At 39.8% G+C, this 25,109-nt stretch overlaps 2 protein-coding genes across 2 annotated transcripts; both read right to left on the bottom strand.

Annotated features, from left to right (window-relative positions):
• Positions 1-1,725: 1,725 nt before the first annotated feature.
• On the bottom strand, positions 1,726-8,878 carry GNRH1 (gonadotropin releasing hormone 1). Its single transcript, XM_030552029.1, has 3 exons — positions 6,656-8,878; positions 4,912-5,007; positions 1,726-2,187 (listed from the first exon to the last, which is right to left on the bottom strand). Exons 1-3 carry the CDS (start codon positions 6,794-6,796, stop codon positions 2,146-2,148), a joined length of 279 nt encoding a protein of 92 aa, XP_030407889.1. The 5' UTR covers positions 6,797-8,878; the 3' UTR covers positions 1,726-2,145.
• A 93-nt stretch (positions 8,879-8,971) lies between these two features.
• Positions 8,972-24,906, bottom strand: KCTD9 (potassium channel tetramerization domain containing 9). Its single transcript, XM_030552028.1, has 12 exons — positions 24,675-24,906; positions 18,590-18,711; positions 17,425-17,468; positions 17,143-17,239; positions 16,595-16,653; positions 15,882-16,010; positions 15,153-15,220; positions 14,943-15,038; positions 13,916-14,065; positions 12,823-12,928; positions 12,331-12,464; positions 8,972-11,403 (listed from the first exon to the last, which is right to left on the bottom strand). The coding sequence occupies exons 1-12, from the start codon at positions 24,720-24,722 to the stop codon at positions 11,287-11,289; spliced, it is 1,170 nt and encodes a 389-aa protein (XP_030407888.1). The 5' UTR covers positions 24,723-24,906; the 3' UTR covers positions 8,972-11,286.
• Positions 24,907-25,109: the final 203 nt, after the last annotated feature.

Raw genomic sequence — 25,109 nt, 5'->3', positions numbered from 1 at the left:
AAAACGAGTGTTATGCTTCAATTCCCAGAATGTTTTAAATCACGATTGGAGGTTTTCTTAAAAGATCTGCTTTAGTTCAGACAGGAATTATTTTAGGGAAGTTCCTGGCCTGCATTATGCAGGAGGGCCGACCTAGATGATCACAATGGTCCCTTCTGGCCTTGGAATCTGCTAGTCTACTCACATTTTTTCCAGTGAGAAATTTGTGCACCCTTTGCTTTTCAGGTGCTTTTAATTTAAAATTTGTAATGCCAGGATAAATTTGATTTAAATTATTACAGGTTCTTATCCATGCCTGGGGGAGAAATGGGCAGTTTTCCCTTTCAGTGGATTATTAGATTAGGAAAGGAGGTTGACTCAAGTGAAAACTGTTCTGGGAGCGGCAGTGGCAGACAAGGCAGCCGTGCCTATCGAGGAGTTGTTGAAAATTTGCATCTAATAAACTTTCCTACTTGTGCCTGCCAGCATACCTTCCACAAATGAACCGTGAGTTAGACTTGTAGTGATAATGTAGGATTTGTTGCTCCAGATTTACTGTCCTTATTTATTTTTATAATTGTAAATGGAAATATTAAAAAGACTGATATGTCTGTAATTTAATCTTTTTTTGGTAGTGAAGACATTCCTGAATACTGCTGGTTCCCTTTTTCAATCCCAGCTGTATGTTAAAAGCTGCTCTATCATATATATCACTGTTTTCATTTCCAGCAACAGCTGTAGACCAAACTCTTTAATTGCCCAGCAAGAACCTCCCTCTAAAATTCCAGGGGAACCTGAAAACACCTGAGTAATATGGTGGAACTGATCTCCTGACATTAAAGGGAGCGACTTTCTAAAGCGCACACCCAGTGTTGGCCTAACTCGGGCCAGGTCTACTCTACACACTTCAGTGTAACTACATCACTCAGGGGTGTGAAAAATCCACATCCCTGAGTGATGAAGTTATACCAGCCGTATAGACAGCACTGTGTCAGCAGGAGAGTTTCTCCTGCCAACATAGCTACCACCTCTAGCAGAGGTGGAGTAAGTAAGCTGATGCGTGAGCTCTCTCTCTCCTGTTGGCTTAGGGCATCTTCACAGTGTTACAGAGGCGTAGCTGCACTGTTTATAGTGCAGACTTGCCCTCAGCTTCTATTAAGTCTCACTGGCTTCCACTGTCTATGTAAACTCCTCTCCTATTACAGAATATAACATCCTAATGAGAAGTGAGTTAGGCCAGCACTGTGGGCTCTGGAAAATCCCAACCCAAAAGTTCATAATGCCACATACTTTTAACGTATACAGATAATATTGGCTTGATCTATCTTCCTGTATGTGTTAATTGATGATGTTGATATTATGACAATTTAATACCATGAGTAGGGGATATGTTCCTCTTGAATGCTGGGGAAACTTACTTTTATGTTGCGGCATAGCTTCCTTCCTAACAGGACCAGTTTGATTCCTTGGAGGTACTTGACTTGATTATTTAAGTTTTTAAAACCACTGTGGGCTGCAAGTAGCTTCATAGCCCTCTGCAGCTGACGCATCAATAGATACAGCTTCTAAACTAGTTCTGAAGAAAGGGCCAGAGCCAAGCTTTGGAAAAGGGATTCTGCACCTCTGACTAAATAGCATATTATTTACTGAGACTGTAAAGCCAGCTGTACAAATATACGTGTTTTGAGAACAGCGTGTTTACTGTTGTAAAGTTTGTAAATATTTTTTTAAATAAATGTAGATTGAGCGAACCAGGAAAAAAAACCTGAATGTCTTCCATGCATGGACTATTGAAATGTAAGTGAAATTGTGTTATTTAATAGTAGGTAACTTACATGTATTATACTAATGTCCAGAGGCCCCAACAAACATTACGAGCCCATTTTGGTGGACACTGTTTGTACACATGAAAAGTCACACAACAGATCAGTGGCAAGTAGAACCCAAGTCTCTTGAATCCCAGTGCATTGCCCCAAGCGGTCATTTATCTTATCCAAGAGCTAAAACGCTTCCCAAAAACATATTTCCAACATCTCTATATGGTTTTTGCATTTGAACATTTATGCACATGACACTGTAATCCAAACAGAGGTCAGACCTTAGAGCTAAATCATTACTTTGAAACGTTACAGTAACAGCTCCTTTGTTCCATTTGCCTTCATGCATTCAGATCTTCTTTCGCCCCGCGTCTCCTTCAATCAGACTTGCCTGTAACACACATGGTATGACTTTTTTTTTTTAAAGAAGAAAAATTACTTGGTTTGGAATTTTAAGGCCAGGTGAAATACTAAAATATTCTGCATGGAGGGTCTCCATCAGGAAGAGGTCTAGACCTGCATAAATCTGAACTAAGTGGCTCTCTGCCACCTGCTTATGTAGGTGATAGTACGCCATAACTTACATTTATAATAGTTCCTTTCATCTCACTCCTACATCTAGCACAGGGGTACTCAAAGTGAGGGTCAGGACCCTTCGGGGTCATGAGCTGTCAGTCTCCACCCCAAACCCTGCTTTGCCTCCAGCATTTATAATGGTGTTAAATATATTAAAAAGTGTTTTTAATTGATAAGGGGGGGGGCTGCACTCAGAGACTTGCTATGTGAAAGGGGTCACCAGTACAAAAGTTTGAGAACCACTAATCTAGCAGTTTGCTCACCCCCGAAATGCAGCCGTTTCTGGAGTGCAACACAGTTACTGTTGAACAATGAATAGCAACAACAGCTTAGGACAAGTAGTGAAGAAATGTAGTCATTTGAAGTATCAATATGTTGTGTCCCTATACAAAGGTAGCCTTTGACCAGAATACCAGAGCTAAAATCTTACTTTCTGCTATGGTGTATCTTAGGACTGTCACAGCACCAATTCCTGCAGTATCTAGGCTGCCATTCAGGTACTGACCTACCTTGCCACATCTATTGTTCTTGTAGCCTGAGATTCTGTTGATCTAGTCTAGGGAAATATACTGTCCTTCTCCCAAACTATAATAGGTAAATACTTTATAGGGCTCCCATTACTATGGTATGCAAGCACCTCAGAATCTAAGGTATTTATTCTCGACTCCCCTATGAGGTAGAAAAATGTGGTTATCCCCATTTTACAGAGACACTAAGCCCCAGATTTTTCAAGGTAGATAAGTGCTTAGTGGGATTTTCAAAAGAGCCTACATGTCTAATTCCCTTTGAAAATCCCACTAGGTGTCTGGCTGCTTCCATAGGGCCAGATTTTAAAGGAATTTAGGCACTTAAGTGGCTCACCAAAGCTCACATAGGAAGTCTGTGGCAAAGCATGGAGTTGAATCCCCTTCTGATTCTCATGCTAATCCACTGGCCTATCCTTCCGTCTCACTATGTTCTGTAAATGTAGGGTGTAGAGGATAAATTCTGGTATCAATGCAACTAACTGACCACCTCAGAGGTCAGCGATTGAATTGCATAGAGCAGTGGTCTGCAAGCTTTTTATCTTGTGTGCCCCTCCCCCCCACGTACTGCTATCCATGCCCTCCTCTCACACCTTGGGGACCTCTGGCAAAGAGATTGCTCTGCCCTTTAGCCTATAGATGTATTTTCTCTGGGAAACCATTGAGATTAGCCTCCCTGAAGCCATCCCCCCTCCGGACACATTCATATCACCTTGTTTTCCACGGGTTGGTTGCATAACATCCCTGTAACAATTTCAACACTTGGTGACATGGAAAAGTTATATAGGGAAAAGATTGAATGTATTTTCAGTGTCATTCAGCAGCAGGAAATGAGGAGCCAGCAACAAATGACCAGCCAGCTCACTGCAGACTGCAGCAAGTGGGTTGTGGACAATTGGTGGCCCACGGGCCACAGTGTGTATGACATGCTACAGGAGAAGCAGATACATAATAGTTAATACCCAAGGCATAAATTCTTATGCTTCTGCATTAAACCCTTCTTTCATCAGATCATGTAACAATGCAAATATATTTTAAAAGTAATTTGGGGTTGGCAAACCTGAAAATCCAATTAGTGAGCCTTCAGCTATGAGAAAGAAAGGAAAAGACTTCCTTCTAAATGGGTAAGAAGCATTCAAATGACTCACTGCCTGCTTTTTCCCACTTCCCCAATAAAGGTTTTCACAGGAGAAAGATTCTTGTGTTAATACTTTCAGAAATTATTATTCATTATTTGTATTGGAGTAGTGACTAGGAGGCCCAGCACCCTATTGTGCAAGGTGCTGTACAAAACCCCTGCCCCAAAGAGTTCACAATCCATACAGTTTGCATTTCAAGTCAAAGCGTACTTATGTACACATCTGCATGGTCAGAGTTTGGCCCATACGTTCTGCAGACTTCTGAGTGCTGCAACTTTCCAGGGCCGTCTCCTAGCCGAACTTTGCTTTTGTTTAGTCGGTTGAAGGTGAGACTTAGCAGTGGGTAAATAGGAAACCAAGCTTTTCAAACAGGACTAGTGATTTTGATTGCCTCAGTATTTAGGTGCCTGCCCTGAGACATCACAAAAGAGTCTGATTTTCAGACAGTGATGAGCATCTGTCCCATTTAAAGTGCCGATTGGACATATGAAAATGAAGGCACGCAAAACCCCTTGTCATGTCTGAAAACCTTTGCCCAGAATTCTAGGTTGGACACTAGACCTCTCTGCTCTACTGGTCTGTTCATTACGGTTCTGCTATTTTTGCTTTGGAGCTTGTACCAGAATAGACACTCCACACTCAGGGCACACTAGGGGGAGCAGCATCCATATGGCCTGATCCTTCAGATGCCAGATTTATTCTGTGGGATTAACAAACTGTGAATGCTGCAAAGAAGTGGGATGAAGGTAAAATTTATCTGACTTTGATTTTATTTTCTCATTTGGTGCAGAGGCAGAACCGGCATTGCTAAGCACCAACACCCCCCAAAAAGTGGTCCTTTGAGTTTCTGTTACAATAAATCAAAGATTTACTTACCAGAGCTCCCTTCAGACCACCAAGCACGGAGCGCTGATGTGGGCCAGTGCATTCAAAATGCTGCAGTTCACCTATTTTTTCCATTTCACTAGCAATCTGAATTGGAAGAGGATACAAGTCTCATGGAAAGAGAATCTTCTGCTAGAGGACCACCCTGCTATGCTAGATGGACATGCTTTTCTACTTCACAAGTTCACCATTCTCCCTCCTCCTGCACAGATCCAGTGTTATCCCACTTTTGTTATAGTAAATTTCACAAATGCTCATGAAAGTAGAGATAAATCAGAGAGGTTAGAAGGCTCTGGCAAATGGAAATGGTGGACAGAGGCTTTCAGCTCTGGTTACTAGTTTGACTCCAAGTGAATGCTCAATGTATGATAGCATCTATTGGGTGTCTGGGTTCGCCCGCCCACTGCGAAGCCTGCCCACTGCTAAAGGATCCTCCCCCAGCCTAAGGGGAGGAACCACAGGGCCACAGAACCCACTGAGTGCGGGGGACAACTAATAGAAGCAATGTATGATAGTAGAGGGGCAGTTTACCCTCTCCTGAGAGAAAAGGTTAGGCTGATTGGGCAGTAGCCACAGCTGGGGCCATGCCTGACCTGTTATAAGGGCTCAGGGAGGAGCTGGATCAGTCTCTCTCTAGCTGTGGAGAGAGAAGGATCTAGCTGCTGGGGAGAAAAAGGTACCTGGAACAGAGCTGGGGTGCTTTAGTCTGGCAACTTCCTAGGCTGAGGCCTTGGTAAAAGCCTAGGCAGGTACTGCAGCTGGGAGGTGCAGCCCAGAGCTAGGCAGAGGTAGTTGGTCTGACCTCCTTGCCAGTGATGAGTGGCTATGACAGACTGCAGTCTGCCCCTGTGAGCAGGGGCTAGAGGATGACTGGCAGTAGCCACTGAGGTAAGGTGGGGCTAGAGGGTTGTGGATTCCCCTGGGAGGGGAGACCCAGACTGTGGGTTACTACTGGGGGCAGAACCCTGAGGTAAAAGGGCATGAGGAGGGATATGGGGCCAGCAGCACGTGAGATACCAGCCTGCATTGGGTGCTCCATACCCTGGAAAAGAGCTAATTCCCTGATGACTGGCAGGAGGCGCCGCATTGGTGAGTCTTCTGTTTGCTACAGTGACCAATTACCAGAGGGCAGCTGTTCCTTGTCCTCGTGGAGTGAGTGTTGCCATAACAAAATAGCTAATTGGAACCTTAGCTGACAATATAGCAGAGAAGTTACAGACTGACTGAAACTGGAAACCATATTTCCCTCTCATTCTTAGAGGTGTTCCCTCCCGTTAAACATGAGATGCTCAGATTTTAAAACACACACACAGCAGTGCTTAGACAGATAGGAGCAGCTGCCACTGTGTCTCTTCTATGGCTAGAACTGGGTTTCCAGGGCTATCTAGCTGGCCTTTTTCACTACAGTGAAATTTTTTAATTTTTTCAAAAAAAGTTTTAAATGTCCCATATCATGTCTGCACTGCAATTATCGACCTGCAGCTGGCCAGCGTGAGCTAGCTCTGGCTCAGGCTGCAGGGCTATAAAAGGGCAACGTAGACAGCTGGGTTCAGGTGTCTATAGTGCAGTTTTATAGCCCACGGCCCTTCAGCTAATGGCAATTAGTGGTTGATTAACTGCAGTGTAGACATATCTTTAGATTCTCAGGCTGCTATTCTGCTTGCATCCCCCAGAGGACATGGGGGGGGCGGTAAGGTACAATGAATAAAGTGTCATTTTAAAACCAAAAACCTACCTCCTGGAATGATTCTACCAGATTTTCAGCATCCCGCTTTCCTCCCGGTTGCAGGCCATAAGACCAGTGTTGCGCCAAGCAAATCTCCACAGACAGAATAAATATGAGGAACCTTACAAAGAGCTTCCTGGTCTTCTCCATTCTACCGGAAAGCAAAATATAAAGCAAAAATAGTACAGAGACTGAAGAAATATGGTGGGTACTCTAATAAAAAGACAAATTTCACTTAGACTTGCAAAAAGCTGCTGAGAATCCATTGGTCACAAATTCCTCCCTGCACCCCACACCTGATTATTCAATAATCAGTTTATTACATTCAGCTTATGCTCAATTCTGTTACTACAAAATCATGACTGTGTTTGTATTTCTGGAATGCATCTTAAATTCAGCTGTAGCTCAAGCGAATTCTAAAAAGTCTGGATGTGTTCAATTCCAGGATTTAGGGTTAGCCCATTATAAAGAATGGCCACCTGCAAAATTCGAATGCCTCCCCAGAGTTTTGGGAGCATCTAGATCCCAAGGTTTTGGTGCAGGCCCACACAACTGATCCATTCAGTTTAATCAGTTTCTGTTCTAGTACCTTAGTCCTTGAACAATGCTCTGCAGTCTTTCACAATCGAGTATCTCTAGACACTGAGCGTGCAAAATGTAATGCATGGTCTGGTTCAAGTACATTACCTGCTTGATGAGAGGCGCTGCTGAATGAATAATCCCAGCTCTGCTTCTTCAGAAAATATCCTACATGATGTACTTGTCAGCTTGCTTTTTATATACACATCTTCCCAACCCTCCTAATACTGAAGCTTTCCCTGCAGGTGACAATTTAATTGTCTCATGTGGACTGCAATTTTGTTCTTACATTTGCTAAATCGTACCAGAAGTGAAGCAAGTAATTGAAAGACCCCCCAGGTGTAGCTATTAAAGTCAGCTGAGTGTTGTCATTAAGAGCCATAAGCAGTCTTTATTTTAAGAAGACATAAATCAGAGGTTCCCTAGGGAAAAATCCTCTTTTCTTTTCAATGGCTCTTAATTATTTTAAATAGAAAGTACATCCTGGGTAAGTTCGGAGTTGAGTTGTTGAGTTGCCAGGACTGCGTGCGACTGTTTACATGTACGAGTTTGTTAAACGCCAAGCATCAGACCTCAGGGGCCACATTTTACAAAGGGCTGTTTCCATTTAGGCACCAAAACAAGCAGCCAGATTTGCAGAAGTGCTCAGTACATTTGAGTGCCCCTGGGTGCGGAGATACTTTGAAAATCTGACCCTTTTGCAAATGTGGTCAATAGTTTTAAGTGCTTTGAGATTCTTGCTGCTCTAAAGTTCAAAGTATAACTTAGCTGATACAGTAGACAATTATTACTTAGATTGGGGCATGAGTCGTCTTTTTGTTCTGTGTTTCCACAACACTTTCCCCTATGCGAGTGCTAGTCCATGACTTGGGACTCCTAGGTACTACTGCAATAACAACATTGATGCCTTTAAGCAGTGACCGTTACACCTTTTGGAGCTGAAAGGCATTGCAAACTATAAATATGCTGATAGCTGCCTATAAAGAGGGGTGAAACTCAAACATAGCTGCAGAAATCTGAACTTTTATCCAGCTGTTTGCTCCCAGGCACTCCATTTTACGTTTAAGTGGTGAAATATCCACTCCACTGTATTTAGTAGCCCATTCACAGTCTTCCTATCCCCGTTCTGATTAATGGATTAAAAAGTAATTTGATAAAGATTGAAGTATTAAGGAGGATTTAGTTACTTTGGGAAAAGAGCAATTTTCTGTCCTAATGTAACATCTCAGCAGGAAGGATTAACACATGACTCCTGCTGATACAACTAATCAAGCTGTTAAAATGATTTATTAAGCAAAATAATACATAGGAAAGGACTTGCACAGTTTATTTCGTGTATTTTAGAATTCAAAACCTTTCCTCAAATCAATAATAGATAAGCTTTGCAGATACACAGGGCCAGATTTCCAAGTGTCCCACTAACACAATTGGAGACAGATTTTCAAGTGTTCAGGACCTAGCAGTTCCCATTGTGATTCAGTGGCCACGTGCTGAAAAACCTGGCCCCCAGTTACGATGCTTAAAAGGGAGCTGAGCTCTCTTGAAAGTCTGCTCTGCATTTTTCAAGGTCTAGTCATTAATGCTTTTAGTACACAAAACTTTATTTGCTTTTCACTTGCAAGTTTAAGACTTTTTCCAGATTATATTTTCCTTGGTCCACCTAAATAAGTCATATGTTACAAGACATTTAAAATGCTTTGCTGCATTTTCACAACTTTACTCAATTAAAAAACAAGACTCCGTATAAACATTTTATACTATTTATTGATGCAGCCAGTTTACATTAGGCTAGAACCTGCATTTTCAGAAGATGCCATTATTGGCTATTCCTGCAGTCTTGTCACAGCAAAAGATGTACCTAAAACGTGTTTGCAAGTGAACAATGCCTTATGCTGTGAGTATTCAAGTGACTATCTGTAAAAGTTTAAATATAATTTATACACACTGATTATGAAAATAGATTTCTCCCATACAATATTCTACTTCTGCCAGCTACAAAAATGACAAAAATAATTCAATTAAGTACGTTTCTCCAGCTTTACTCTCCCTTCTTCCTTCAATGCATGTACATTACTCCTGTTAAGGAAAGTGGTACATTAAAAAATGACCCTATATTTATAATGCAACTTCTTGCCATGAAGATAAGTGTTTGTCCAATAAGTCAAAAGGCCTAAGAGCCTGACGAATCCCAATTCTGCTCCAATTGGCTATGTGACCTTGAGGTCAAGAAGGTCATGTGACATGATGGAGTCAAAACCAAAACAGCCCCATTCCCCCCTTGTCATGTACTTTTTGGGAGCTGATCTTTCCTAGGAAAATAAATGGTTTTGCTGTAACCTTTAAGACCACACCATCTTCCTTGTACAGAAGACAGTAGATCTGCACTTCTACAGCTAAAAAGACGACCCACTGAAGTAACTGTGACAATTTAGATCATGGTTAACAATGGCAAGCTCCGCAATTATAACATCATGCTACATTTGTTCCTATCTTCCAGTAAGATTGGTATTTCCTTTGATTTTGACTTTGGGGTATTTTAAGTTAGTGAGGTAAGTATTCTTGAGGCACCCAGCTCTATTTGGTATACAAAGTCTGTGCTTGTTTGATTGTATACAGAATAATCAGTGACATATGAGAGGGTCTCAACTGATGTTACAGTGGAAGTAACTTCTTGAGTGAAATTAGGGTGACTAGATAGCAAGTGTGAAAAAACAGGACAGCAGTGGAGGGGTAATAGGAGCCTATATAAGAAAAAGCCCCCAAAATTGGGACTGTCCCTATAAAATCAGGACATCTGGTCACACCAAGTGAAATTCATTGCTGGACAGAGATCCCATAAGGCTCTCTGCACTGCAGAAACTCCATGGTTCCCTGTGCACTAACAGATAAAGAGGGGTAAAGGAAAGGAAATTTTGCACCAGGGAAGTGGCTCCCATGGTTGCTCTGAATAGGCCCAACACAGAGCACTGGGGAAGGTCCATGCTATCCATTGTTTCAGTGTGCAGAATGCTTGCATATCATGTGTTCAGGGGCAACCACTGCCATTCCTACACAGCAGTAGTGACCATGGAGAGAAAGGCTGGGCATCAGGCCCTGGGTCTACTTTTCTGGAGGAATCAACCGTTTTCCCCTTCCCAATCCACACTTAATTTCCTGTTTTAAAAAACAAACAAACAAAAAACCACCACATGTACTTGGGCTTGGTGCTAGAAGGGACACGTATAAGCTAGAGAGATTTTCACTTGTCACCAGTCCACACTGACATCAAAAGGACTAAATAAGTAGTGTGCATCTTGGAACATGCTCCTTTAAGTTCTAATTATAACAAAGCTCTGCTGTGCATAAGGATTTTCTAGTGAACATATAGTTGCAAAGATGCTTCCACTGTATATTTCAGAAGTTGGTTGAGCCACTGCATGCCTAAATGCAAGCTACTACCAGGCCGTGTTACCTGTGATGACTTATTTAAATGCTGTCTGCCCCTTTCTCTCCCCTCCTCCTCCTTCTTCCCTCCTCCAAAAAAAAGTACCTGAAAAAATGTTTTGGGAACTTTATCCCCACAACATTCATCATTTAATATGCTGTGCATGAATAAAGAAACTAACTGTGGATATACTAATGCTAACTGTAAACCTGAACATTTCTGCTACTGTATGTGACTAACATTTCATATATTTATATTGCAGATACAAATGTAATAAATATAATTGCATATATTGTGCTTTATAAATTAAAATCCTAAAAATGCATTAAAAAATGAGGTGATGCTAAAACAAGTCTATTTAAAAAAATACATAACATTCTGGTTCTAAAACCAGCCCACTTCCCTATCTCCATTCAAAAGGTAGCAACAATGTCTATTCCTATACCTATTAAATAAAAGCCCCCTCCCCCAAAAAGTGATCAGAGGTGTTTCCTTAGGCACTACTGAAGATATAAATTATTGTCTAATAAATGGTATGTCTGGATTATAAAGGGAGTGGGTGGAGAAAGAAAATCATGATAAGTGTTTTCATTTCTTCCTCTTCAACAAGTATTCTTCCAGTCAACTGTGCCAGGTCCTATCTGACACTCTGAGACATGTGTAAAGGTGTCAGCATCTCTTCAAAGATAGCTCCTTTTACGTTAGAGCCTCTCAAGTTAGCTTCCTGTAGATCACAACCCGATAAGTCACAATTCTAAAGGATATAAAAGAAAAGCCTCTCAGGTTCAGCGTACAAAGAAATCCTTTTGTATTAGCTAAAACTCTCATAACAGTACTCCCAGCTTCTGTAGAATGGTAGTTAGAGCAAGCTAGAATTAGTTGGACACTATTACCCTAAATTAGCTACTTCTGGTAAACTATTTCACAGTGAGACTTTGGTTACTTACCACAAGCAGCTACAGTCCAATTTATTTTTAGTGAAGGAATTTGATAAGATACAATATAAATATCTCATCTCAAACTAGCATCCTTTAAGGCATTTGAAGCACATTGAACAAAGCTGATGGAAAGATAATCGTTGCCATGCCAACAGACATAACTGAGGGGCATATCAGCAATTTCCTCCATCATAACAGGTTTATAGTGCTTGTGAACATACCAATTAAGAGAAGTAATTTTTCTACAATATAGACACTTAAGGCATATTGCATGACTTCTGACAGCAAGGCAGGCTCCCCCATGCGACCCTGCTGAATGTGGCATGATTCTCCTCAGTAAAGTCAATAGCAAAGCTCCAACTGTCTTCAATGAGTGCATGATCTAGCATTAAAAGTTAAGTGTAATAAAATCTCCATACACATTCGGATGTGTGTGTCACTTTAGAAGAAAAGGCCAACAATCTTTCTGGCAAGCTGAAAACACTATGGTTTGAAGTCTATTCCTCAGCCTCTGGGGCAAGTGTAAAGTAAGATAAAAAAGTACTGACACACTGAGATAGGGGTGATTTGGGGCAATAAAAGGACAAATTAAAAAAACTGACAGCTGCTATACTTAAAATCAGTGCCTCTTCATTGCTACTTCTAACCTTGCTAAGACCTTCTATCGATGCTGATGTCTAATAATTCTACTGGCAGTTTAGTTAAACAAGTTACTGTGTATGAAACAAAAAAAGATTACTCACTTCTAAGTCAGTTCCTGCCAGAGTTGCTCCTCTGAGGTTACAGTTTTTCAGCTTTGCATTTTTTAAAGTTGCAACTCTTAGATTAATTCCTGTCATCTGACTTCCTTCCATGTCAACACCTTTTAGGTTAGCACCTAAAATACACAAACAATAGGTCAACAACAACAACAGAAAATACTCTCGAGTCAAATTCACACAGCCAATCCCCTGCACTAAGCTAGGGTGATCATAGGCTTTTGGGACTTGCCCAAATTCAAAGCAAGTGGTGGCAGAAACAAGATGAGAACTCAGGAGCTCTTGCCTTCCAGTAACATGCTCTCAATTCACTAACAAATTAGTCTCCTCTCAAAGATATTGATTCCACAAATTAAAGTTTGAAACTCTGCTATGTACCATTTAACTTCAGTCTCAGCACCGCTTGCACTTTTAATCTGTATGACTCCCAAAGCAAGTGGATACCAGAGAAAGAGAGAGACTGACTATTTTTGTTACCTTCCAGGTTAGCTTTAAGGCCAGAGGGATCTTCAAAGTTACATCCTTTCAGCGATGCCCCTTCTGCATTGGAACAGAGCATCTTTACACCTTGTAGGTTTGCACACTGGCAAAGAAAGATAAATAACATAAATAATTGGAGATATACCAATCTCCTAGAACTGGAAAGGACCTTGAAAGGTCATTGCATCCAGCCCCTGCCTTCACTAGCAGGAACAATTTTTGCCCCCAGATCCCTAAGTGGCCCCCTCAAGGATTGAACTCACAATCCTGGGTTTAGCAGCCCAATGCTCAAACCACTGAGCTATCCCTCCCCTTGTACAGGTACATGCTATCAGTAAAATTCTTCACACAGCTCCAAGAACTGCTTGTCAGATCATATCATTTATCTCAGGTTATGGCTACACTACAGAGCTTGCAGGAGCGCAGCTGCCCACTGTAAAGTTCTCTAGTGTAACTGCTCTAAGCTGATGGAGAGAGCTCTCCCGTCGATTTAATTAATCCACCCCCAACAAGCAGTGGTAGCAGCTCTCCCGCTGCTGTCCATGCTGGTGCTTAGATTGGTGTAACTTATGTCACTCAAGGGGGTGGCTTATTCACACCACTGAGCAGCATAAGTTATACCGACGTAAGTGGTAGTGTAGACATAACCTTATAATAAGGCTTTGAAACCCATTATAGCACAGCATATCATGTCATCTAAGGAGGAGGAGTGAAAGCTTGTAACACTGTTCCCCTGCCAACCTCCTAGAATGGTGAGTAGTGCAATAGCACACAGCAGCTCAAGACCTAAAGCTCTATTTACTTTAGGCCTATACTTCCATAGAAACTGATTTGAGGAGGGAAGGAAATTTAAAACTTTGGGATGAACTATAAACTTATCAGGCACTAAAAACTAAGCAAAGTCGGTCAGATCAAGTCTGTGTGTAATCAAACATTTTAAATAAGAGTTGTAAAGTGATCTATACATTCAAGAGCTTGCAAAGGTTTTTAAAACAAAACAAATGTGGCTACTTTGTATTTGTTCCGAATATTGCTCTTCTACACTATGTAACACTGAACAGTTCAGCCTTTCCAAAGATGCAATTCTCACGTCAAGCACTGATCCAGAGAGGTCAGCTCGTTCAAGATTTGCACAGCAAAGGTTGGCATGGGCGAGGTTGCAGCGGCTTAAGTTAGCCATCTTGAAGTTTATGTATCGAAGATCTAACCGAGAGAGATCTGCACCACTGAAATTTAGACCCTAAAAAACACAAACAAAATAAAACCAGAAATTGAAGAGGAGGTTTAGTCGAGTGGTCTAAGCACAAAAATGAGTCAGAAGCTTCAGAGTTTTAATCCCAGCTCTAACACTCTCCCACTCTGTGACCTCTCTCCCAATCTTTCTGACTCAGTTTCCCATTTCTAAGATATAAATATTATTTTCATCAGACAAGTAGTGGAGCATTAGTTTATGTAAGAAGCTTTACAAATAAAATTGTTTTTATTTATAAAACACTGAAGCCCTAGACATTTACTGTTACAACCTGCTTGAAAGACTTTATAATTCTATTTCATCCCCACACATTTTTTCCCTTGTATATGTAAGATAAAACATTAAGATGCTTACCTTCATTTTGTATTATACTTAAATCCAGATCTTAACAAATATGTTCTCAGAAAGGTGAATTTACGTAAGGAGCTTACAACATTACACAAGGCTAACCAGTGTTCTCAGTCCCTTAAACCAAAGAAAAATAGATGCAAGAACACCTTCTGCTCCATCTGAGAGCTAATGAAATATAAATGCAAAACCTCATACACTGTCCTTGTTATGTTAGTTCATTTTGCATCTAAATAGGGAACTGATTAGTTTGATGAATGTCTGCTACATGAAACCTTCAACCGAATATAATAAAAAAAGACAAAAAGCAAAACGGAAGGGCTTTTTTTCCCTGCATAATTGGTCCTGGATTAGCCATATCTTTGAATCAAAACCTCCTGTCTCACATTTAAAAGGAATTAAAAGGGAAAAAAGGAAACCCCACACACATGGCTTGGACTTCACATCACTAATTGTCACATGAGATATAGGGCATTTTGCTAATGGACTTTAGTACTATAGTTCAAAGCTATTATACCTGACAGCGCAGTTCAGACTTAGTTGGGGTTGCCAGCAGAAATCGGACAAATTCCTTCCGGGATATAGGAGAATGATCCTCAGCTGGCTGAGAATTCTGCAAGAGAGTTGCATCAAAGAGTTTAAAACTAGTGAGACCTAAAGAAGTGAGACCTAAAATTGCTTTTAAAAAAAACCCCAAGACGTACAGTCAAATACAATGAAAAGTTACCTTAATAGCTACTTCCAGATGTTCAATCAATGAATCAATACCAAAAAATCTGGCTTCTTCCAAAACACCTAACAAAAGAAAAAGTTACTTGGCTATTTAGAAAATAAGGGCCCTTTCCTGAATTATGCCAAGTTCCCTCCTTCGTTGGGATATGAGGAAGTTTAAAACCTCCCAAAATGTAAAGATCTGTCCCCAGGATTGCAAGTGCATAATTCAATTTTTCCCCACTCCAATTTACCATTTAACTCTCCGGAAGACAAAAACCATCTCTTGGTGAATTTAAACAGTCCACAAGAAATACATAATATAATTGTCAACCATATACATTAATTAGATGTAACTGGGGTGGAGGAAAGGAGACCTTATCCACAGATTAAAGGAAAAATCATTCATCAATTTCATAACGGTGTGTTTCCAATACAAGCAGTGTAGAAGTTCTGGAGTACATGTGGGTTAAGGAATCATACCCAGAATTATAGTAACAGGTTGGGGCATGCTAAGAATCCTCACAACTCTCAAGCTGCATAGGTATGAATATTTTATTTTCATTCAACTGTAAATCACAGAATTAAACTTAATCAATAACAAATGTACCAAAGTTTTTAAAACTTTTACAACCCCTCAGATATACATATACAACTCGTATTGATGCCAATGTATGTACCTAGGGGCGGAGTTTAACCTTTGAGGGTAAATAAATTTTAGGGATGTCACATAGGTAATACACACCTAGCAAATTAATGCCATCATTTACAATGAGCTGCCCATGACGCAAATAGTTAAGAATTGGTTCGAAGTATTCTGGACTGCGATCAATTAGGAATGCTCCCCTGTGATCCTGCTTATTCCCCCAGGCATCTGTTTCCACACAAAAAAATATGCATGGTATTAAATTTGATACAGTGATAACTTTGCATATTCAGATTACTAATGCCACAAAGTACCCTCACACCTCTCCAAGTAACAGATTGTAATGAGTTAAATAAAAGATTGACTTGAAAGGGACACAATTTAGAAGAGAATGGAAACTAAAAAAAAAAAAGAGGGGGGGGCAATTGTGAATCTAAAACACAATTTATGTTAGAGTGTGAGAACCAGCAGGTGAATCAATATAAATTAGAGCAGAACTGGACTGTTTTATTTTTACTGGAGCATAGACTGTATTTTTGTCTCTTGAATAGTGTTAGCACATTGATTGCATTACTTTAAACAATGGTCAAATCAAGAGTGAGTTGCAACTAAAAGCATTCATAAGTATTACTAGTTGTAATTTACGTTTTCAAGATGTCATACAAACGTTAAGCACAACTGGTGAAAAGTAAAGCATTCTAAGTTCTATTTTGGTACTCTTAACATATACTCATAAGGAGGAGGTGTCTTTAAAAAAAAATTAAAAGTGTTTCTGCTAACTTTAAGGAATAAGTCTATTTCAAAATACCAACCTTTATCTTTAAACATATGGGCCAGCATACTGTCAGGTTCTTTATTAACTAAAGTGCTCCTGGAAAATAAAGCAAACTCAATTGATCTTTACCTTGTCTAGCTCAATAGATCCATTGAAACAAATCAAGAATTTCCTGTACCTACAGTTATGAAAGTGATGAGAGTAAGAGACATATCTCTAAATTACAATGCTGTACCAGACCTATTTTCGGAATGTGTATAGTGTATTAGGTCAAATTTATTCTCATAAGACATCTTACAAGGAGAGAGCTTATTTGATTGATTAAAAAGTACAGCAGAGAAGATTCCAAGTATAATTTTCTGGCAAGTTTTTAATACCATCTGAAAGCTGTTTTAAATCAGTAATAGTGTCCCATAAGATAACTGCACAGAAAGATTTTCTCCCAAATAAGTGATATTTTTCAATTTTTTTTATTTGCCCTCTGAAGACTCACCAAGTGAACATACAGTGGTTAATGTAATTATCAGTATCAACTCACAGAAGTCTAAAGTTCTTTGAAAACAAAAATTAAAGTTATATTCCCACCGTGTAGTTGTAAAGTATCGGCCTCCAACATTTAGTGTTAACCAATCCGTGTGCGACCCTGTTAGTTCTTCATGAAATTTTACGTCTGTCTGAGGATCTACATTGATGAAATGTACAAAGTGATCTTTAGTCAAGTATATTTCTGAATAATCCCACATAAGATACCTTTTTTGAAAACTGTTTGCACACTGGTGAAAAGAATTTTCATATATATATTTTACATTTACTTCAAATCTGTTTCTTCGTAAGGCAAAATGTTAGTCAACCCTCACACACACTTACCAATGAATGGCTCCCCTTCGCAAACAAACAAAACATCATCATCCCTAGGGGCAAAAGGAAAAAAAAGTGAGTACTTTTGTATAAAAAGTCATTAGTCCAGGGTTAACCCTTTCCCAATCAGTTTGAGGCAATGGAAATTGATCATTTACTTAGAGCCTTAGCATCCAATTCTGATCTCCTACTGATTTTATGAGTGTAAACACTTAATTTCAATAGAGATACTCCCAATTTACACCAATGTAAGCCAGGCAACAATCAAGCCCTCTGTCACTTTGCAAGTTTAGTTCAGTTCATTAGTTGTATCTCCTGTAAAATGTATAGTACACCTTTCTCTCGATATAACGCTGTCCTCAAGAGCCAAAAAATATAAACGCGTTATAGGTGAAACCGCATTATATTGAACTTGGTTTGATCCACTGGTGTGCGCAGCCCTGCCTGCCCGGAGCACTGCTTTACCGCGTTATATCCAAATTCGTGTTATATTGGGTCACGTTATATCAGGGTAGAGGTGTATCTGTTCTCTCTTGTCTGAAGTAAATACAGTCTTACATGTCTAATCCTGCAACCCTCACCCATGTAATTCACAGTCGAAAGGGCTGAAGGATTAAGCCACATACGTGCTCTGTGCACTGGTATTCCTTTAGAATACACATTTCTGTATAACAATTCAGATAGGTGTTAAATGTCATAACATTCAACTTATACAAGCAGCTTAATTTCTCCTCAAAATTAAAAGAAACCCAAAACAACACTTTGGCTTTAATATCATAGCATTTCTGTTTTGGCAAATTAAAACATAAGATGATCTGCAGATAGGAGAATGCTAAAGGGGGGAAATGTTAACTCTCTCTTGCTTCAGGGCATAAAATGACTTCAAACAAGGTTCAGGATGGACTCCACAGAGTCATGCATTTCATAGCTGACCAGGGGCACTTGTGATGGGATTTGCTTTCCTCCAAAACATCAGGTATTGACCACTGTTAGAAACAGGTTATTAAAAAGTCTAGTTATTGAAGATCCAGGAGGACAGCCCTAAGTTTTCTAACCAGTATCTACACAAACTGTTTTTCGAATGGCTTCTATAGCACTTTCTTCATAAAATTTCATATAACAGCATATCAGTATCCATATCAATTAAGTTAGCTTTTGTTTGGACAAACATTACCTAATCAATGCGATATCATCAATGAGTCCACCTTTCCCATTGTACACACTGGTCGCTTTTATTCCAAGCTTATTACTAGCCACAGACAGCAAATCTGATAATGTCCCATAAACAGCCACCACCTATAAACAGAAGACATGTAATTTAGTGCTGCAGATACTGTATGTGGATAATTTTTCTAGACATTTAAACTACTGTTTTAAAAAGAAGAACACACATTACCTACACTTAATATGAAGGGGAAAAAACAACAAGCCCCCACGCCACAATCTAATGGCTCTCTCTAATGAGCTGAAAAAGTTTTAAAGTTTGCTTTGGTTGTGTATTTATAATAACTAAAATACCTTGAGCATTCAAGGATTTTTAAAAAATATTTTTTATTGAATGTACAATGACGATTAGAATCCTACTCTATCTAGTAGGACTTAAGCCTCTTATTTCAAATCCCTCTAATTCTCTCTCAATTCTACTGCTCATGAAATTACTGCAAAATTTCTTTGAAACAAAACACACAGCAAGTCCTCAAGAATAAACAGCCAAGGGGTCGGGGGGTGAGCCTCCAGGGTATCAAAGTGTTTACAATTGGGAACATTTGAAGTGTCATGCCGGGTCAGGCCAGTGATACATTAAGTCCATTCTGAAAGTAGCCATTCCCAGATGCTCAAGAGGAAAGTTCAATAAACTAGTGAGCAATTTGGAACAACCTGCTCATGAACATTTCCTAACCCCCATCACATAGTGGTTTATTTGTGGCCTGAATCTTGAGACTTTACATCCCTTATAAAATATATATTAACTTAATTTTAGATGTTCTCATTGTCCATATAAATGTGCAAGTCTTTCTTGAATCCTAAGCTCTTGGTCTCAACAGTAGCCTGTAGCAGCAAGTTCAAGAGGTTAATTACACATTGTGTAAAAACAAAAATAAGAATCTGTGGACAGGTAATAATGTTACTAAGCTCTCAAAAATAGCATAATTCTTAAGCAAACTGGCACTATGCTCTATCATTCAACAGAGCTCTATTTTTTTGTACCAAAATAGAAACTAGTTTTTTGATGTGTCACCCCATGGACACTGGTTTTTGTTTGTTTTTTTTAAATTACCAGGCATTGCCAACTATCAACCCATGATCCAAAGGCAGTATATGGAATTGAACAGTGTAGCCGGTGATCATTCCTCTGTAATAAGCATGTCCCATGGAGACCATAGGTCACTCCATGCCTTGCTCCATCTTTTTTGCACGGATTACAGCCATCCTTATTTGTTTGCTTGGACAAATAACAATGGCTGTTATCAGTGCAAAATAGGTTCAAGAAAGCTGCCAGTGAACGATATGCAAATTCTGTAGTAGCACCATCTCCCTTAGCAAAATTATTCCTCCCATCATAAAGTGACCAACTACTTTGTGCCATACATCAGTTATTGGGGGTGGGAGGCATAAATAATTAAGTGATGAGGATGACCAGGAGATCTGCCATTGGCTCTGTGTATTGCCGCAGGTGAATAACAACTTTTGGATATCAGTTTGCCCATGTGCAAAGTAGGAAGTTATTACTTCTTTACCTCTGTGGTAGGAATAGCTAGTTATTCCATGGGCAGTGCTCTGAGCACATGAATGGCACTACAAGTGCCAAGAATTTTAGAAATGCAAGATATTGTTAGACAAAACACAATGCTGACATAGTGAAAACAAATCAAGGTGGGAGGAACTAAGTTACTGTTTAACTATTCTGAAGCCAAGTAGTGCAATAACCAATTATTGATGTTGCACTCATCAATGAGAGCACCAGCCCAGCCACTTACTGCAGCCATAACTAAACTTCTGACTTGGGCAGATGAACCATATGTATAAAACCTAGCAGAAAGCACAGTGATCCAATTGTTCCCATTTGTCAAGTGTTAAGACTAGGGGTGCTATCATAACCAGCCCTAGCAACAGATTGGAATAGAAGAAACAGAATCAAATCTGTTACTGGCATTTACTCAAAAAAACACTGGAGCATTAAAATGCTGTCATAGCTGTGGATTTCTTTTCCATTCTATTTCTCCATCTCCTCTTTCCCAGGCACTTGAAATGTCAGGTGTTTAATGATATCAAGGTCTTGAGAAGGTCCCTGAAGTCAGAATCTCCACAAAATGCAGACTGGGAGAACTGAGTAGTGCTCAAGGTACAAGACAAGCACCAATTTTGTTGTGTGTCAGAACAAGCTTAGCCAGTTCCAACCCAATGCATTATTTATGGTTTCAGTGCCTCTTCCTAATCACCACACTGCCTATTTTTGTTTGGATGAGAAAAAGGGGAACGGAAAGAGCTGTCAAAAAGTGAGGAGGGTGAGGGGAAATCTAAATAATTGATCCTCACTGGACTGAGACCAAAAAACCTCACCTCACCCTAATAAAAGCTAAAAATATGGTGAAGGACAAAAGAAATGTGCAGGTGCGTTTGCAGGAAGGGAGGGTGAAGGGCGGAAAATAAATGAAGTTTCAAGAAAGCAGAAAAGGAAACAAATGCTGACATTTATAAGACAACTGCTTTTATGTGCATAAACAGAAGATATGAAGATAGCTGCTGAAAGAATATTACATGCACAGTATTGTAGAAGCACTTTCTGCTGCAATATCTCCATACTGGTCAATTTATACAGTCCAACTGGCTCTGGCTAAGAAAGCAGCAATTTAATAACTTTTCCCACAGGACCGGGGCTGCCAGGCATCCTGCTGCTCACAGAGAAAGTCAACTAAGGGTTTCAAGGAGGAGACGATGGGCCAAACTGAGCCCCAATGTAAGTGAGCTTAACTCCACTGAAATCAAATGATTGAACCTGGTTGCTCCAGGACTGAATTTGGTGAAGTGGCAATAAGCAGTGAAAGGACCCCCCAATATTGCAAGTATTTGTATATACTGATTGCTTAGTTTTCAACTAAATATTGCTCATTTGTTCTGTTCCAGGGCTCTCTAACATTGCTTTCTATTGCAACAGTGAAGACTAAGTCAGTTCTGTCATTCCAATTAAATAACTTAGGAGATGTAGATCTAAGACAAAGTAGGAAAACGAGCTAACCAAGTGGGTGAGGTAATATCTTTTATTGAAACAACTTTTGTTGGTGAAAGAGACAAGCTTTTGAGTTTATACACAGCTCTTCTTCAGATCTTGGAAAGGTACTTAGAGTGTCACAGCTAAATACAAGGTGGAGCATATTTTAATACCTGACGGTTGGTCATTTCTTTTTAAGATTTGTACACTGGCTAAGCCTTGAGAACTGAGCCACTCTCCTCCTTCAGAGATTATTTCAGAAGACTCAGACAGTGATTAAAGTTTAAGATAATTTGTTAGCAGATAACTGAAAGTTTAGCTATATCATGGTAGTTGGAGATGGAAAAGACAGGCCATCACAGAGTCTATTATTGAAAATGCATGCTTATCTCCCCACCCCCACCCGACAGAGGAAATATCTCACATTAAACCAACACTACATTAAATTTTGGGCTAAAGACCAATCCAGCCTTAGATGGCTATTTATAAAAACAGAACCATAAGCAGCCTGCAGACTTTAATTTAAGACCTGTCACTGAAAACTAGAAGGAACAGAGCAGGACCTGCATTAACAATGACAATGTGAATGTGACTTTAACCACATGGAACCAAGACTCAAGCAAGGAATTCCTAGTCTCTTTGAAATCCCCCCTTCTCCCCCCCCCAAAAAAAGAAAAAGAAAAGTTAGTGAATACTTTACATATGCTCACTCTTAATGAGCTCAATCGCATTCCCATTGACTTCAATAGAAGTAGGACTAGGCCTAGGCCATAACAGAGAGGATCAGTGGAAAAAAAATCAGGCAAATGCAGATGTTCTTGAAAGAGGCTAGACCCAGATACTGAATTACTATATTCTACCCATAGAACTGGTATAGGATGGACAGCAATGCAAAGTTCCCCCATCCTGTCCTGCCCATGTGTCCCAAACCTATCCTAGAGGGACCCACTCTAGGGAATGCAAGGATAATTCAATCTCCAAGCCATGGAAAGGAATTGCTGCAGATGAGGCTGAAGTTTATTACACGTAATAAGTACATGGTAATAGATCCTTAACAGTGCACCGAAATTCTAGCATCCCTATAAATAAGTCATTCATTTTGTAATTTTAATAGTGTAACATCTTATTCTTAATACAATAAAAAATATTGAATAAAACTTAAAAAAGCTTGAACTTCCTTGTTTGAGGGAGGGAAGGAAAGAGGGATCCTGTACTGCAGGCAGGGAGAAGAAAATTAAGGGTCTAATCTTGCAAGGCACAGAGGACCCATAACAATTAGAGATTTCACCAGAGGTTGAAGGCAATTCCCTTGTGCGTATAATAGAAGGGTATTTATAGAACAATTCCCTCCAGGTAAATATGATTCATACACAGACACTATTAAGTTTATATATTGTCTTAAGAGGTTTAATTGCTATTTTGGTTATGTCTCTGCATGGCCAGAGATTTTAGAAGTAAAAGAACTATTACTACGACTACTGTATACTAGTATTACAATCAGACTACACTGAGAGAAATTTTTCAAAACATGAGTACCCAAGATATATGCCTGTAGATTTATTGCAACATGTCTACCCACACAACCCTGCAGTATTTTTCCCCCACCTCAACAGCTACAAACAAGTTAGCGAGACTTAAGTCATTCACACAAAATTTGTGCATACCGACTGCTGTGCCTGAAAAAAACAAAAATCCACCTTTCTAGACAGATTTGAAAACCCTGCCTGCACCATCAGCAACCCTATGGTACGTAAACAGGGTGGATTTTTTAAATCATTGTTTAAATCACCAAGTGGAAAGTCTCATTTTAAAACATCAATTTTAATCAACTTTTCCATTTGTACTTCAGGCATTTTCTAAAAAAACCAGTCCTCTCCTTGGTTAAGATCAACATGTTTTCATGGTTATTTACATCTAAATAGAGCCTTTACACTAAAACTGGCATATCTTTTTGCTACCTCAGAGGATACATTGTAACTATATACATTTATCTGAGGAATTATATAGCATATTTTCAGATTCTTACTAATTGTACATTTTTAGTATATTAGGAAATGGTGAATGATATATTGCTTCTTTACTAGATGGTGAAATTTTTGCTTATTACTTGTGTCAAGCTGTATTAGGATGGTACCTGGAATTTAAACAAACACACAAAACAGCATATACAATTTGTTTTTATTAAACAAAATAACCTTAAATATTTTGGATACATAAACCTCATCAAAAAATGTTTCATATTTATAACTAAATGATTAAGTAAACAGAGAGATTAACTGTAGCCAGTGAATTAAGCTGATTATTTCAGGTCTAGGAAAGTTTTCAAATATACGTAAGTGAAAGAGAGTGGTGCTTAAGTTCCTACATGCCTAAGTATTTTGAAAATCAGACAGTCTCCTAAACTACTTAGGCTAACTACTGTGCTACACTTATGAAGTCTGACCTCAAAAGTCACATGGTTTTCCCTCAACTCTTTTTTTAATATGAAAATGTAGACTTTAACTCAAAGTTTTTGATAGAGGCTCATGGATTCAATATATCTGCGTATTACTGAAATGTTTTAAGAGATTATAATAAAATTAGGTCTTATGTTTTGTATTAAATTCAGATTTCATTTTAAACAGGTATATCTTTTTGAAAAGAAACACATAATTTGAAGTAAAATAAAATCAAATTTAAATTTAAAAAAAAATCCTGATTTTTATCCATCCTGTTACTTACACTGCACCAGAGAAAGATGCATCATGTACTGGTATTTAAGTTGCACCAGTATGATTTACAACATCTGGACACACTACTCCAGCCAAATTAACATGGTGCCTGCAAGGGCACCCACCACGCATGCACAAGGATTTACACTGTGAGTAGGGTGGCCAACTTTCATTCGATGACAGCCTGGAGATTTCATCACAAGACATCATCTTAAACCAGGGGTAGACAAGCTATGGCTGCGTGCCAAAGGCGGCACACGAGCTGATTTTCAGGGGCACTCACACTACCTGTGTCCTTCACCTCAGAACCGTTCCCCCTTCGCCAGGCCCCCGCTCACCTTCCCGTTCTTGGGGGTGCCATTGACGAACAGGGTGACCCGCCTCATACTCCCAGCGCTCCTGAGGCCACGGCGCGTCTCCGCCAAACCCGGAAGCCAGCACCTCTGAGTGACAAAATCCGGCCCCAATCGGAGACCCACTTCCACTCCTCCTGCCCAATGGGAGGCAGACAAGGGTGGGGCGTTCCTCCATGCGGGTGTGGAGGTTAGGCAGAAAGGATTGACAGGGGAGAACGTTCCGCTTCGAGGGGCGGGGTATCGGTGTTGTCCAATCAGAGCTCTAAGCGCGAGGGGGCTTGAGAAGGGCAGGGTTACTTGAGAAGGTTACTCGTGATGGGCCAAACAGCACGAAAAATTACTCCCTAGACTTCTGATTGGCTAGCGTGTGTCACGTGGGGATGGACCGCCCGTTTAATGGGCTGTATTTCAAAACTA

Source organism: Gopherus evgoodei, chromosome 2 (genome assembly GCF_007399415.2).
Source record: "Gopherus evgoodei ecotype Sinaloan lineage chromosome 2, rGopEvg1_v1.p, whole genome shotgun sequence".
Lineage (NCBI taxonomy): Eukaryota > Metazoa > Chordata > Testudines > Testudinidae > Gopherus > Gopherus evgoodei.
The sequence above is the reverse complement of the archived record's forward strand: the minus strand, read 5'-3'. Positions and strand labels throughout refer to the sequence as shown.

Coding starts and splice junctions, on each gene's coding strand:
- GNRH1 (XM_030552029.1), bottom strand. CDS start 6,796: ATGGAGAAGACCAGGAAGCTCTTTGTAAGGTTCCTCATATTTATTCTG. Junction 5,008..6,655: donor TGGTAGAATCATTCCAGGAG/GTAGGTTTTTGG, acceptor CTTCCAATTCAG/ATTGCTAGTGAAATGGAAAA. Junction 2,188..4,911: donor GTGGTCTGAAGGGAGCTCTG/GTAAGTAAATCT, acceptor TGTGTGTTACAG/GCAAGTCTGATTGAAGGAGA.
- KCTD9 (XM_030552028.1), bottom strand. CDS start 24,722: ATGAGGCGGGTCACCCTGTTCGTCAATGGCACCCCCAAGAACGGGAAG. Junction 17,469..18,589: donor GATGATATCGCATTGATTAG/GTAATGTTTGTC, acceptor TTTTGCCCCTAG/GGATGATGATGTTTTGTTTG. Junction 12,929..13,915: donor TCTCTGGATCAGTGCTTGAC/GTGAGAATTGCA, acceptor TTTCTTTGCCAG/TGTGCAAACCTACAAGGTGT.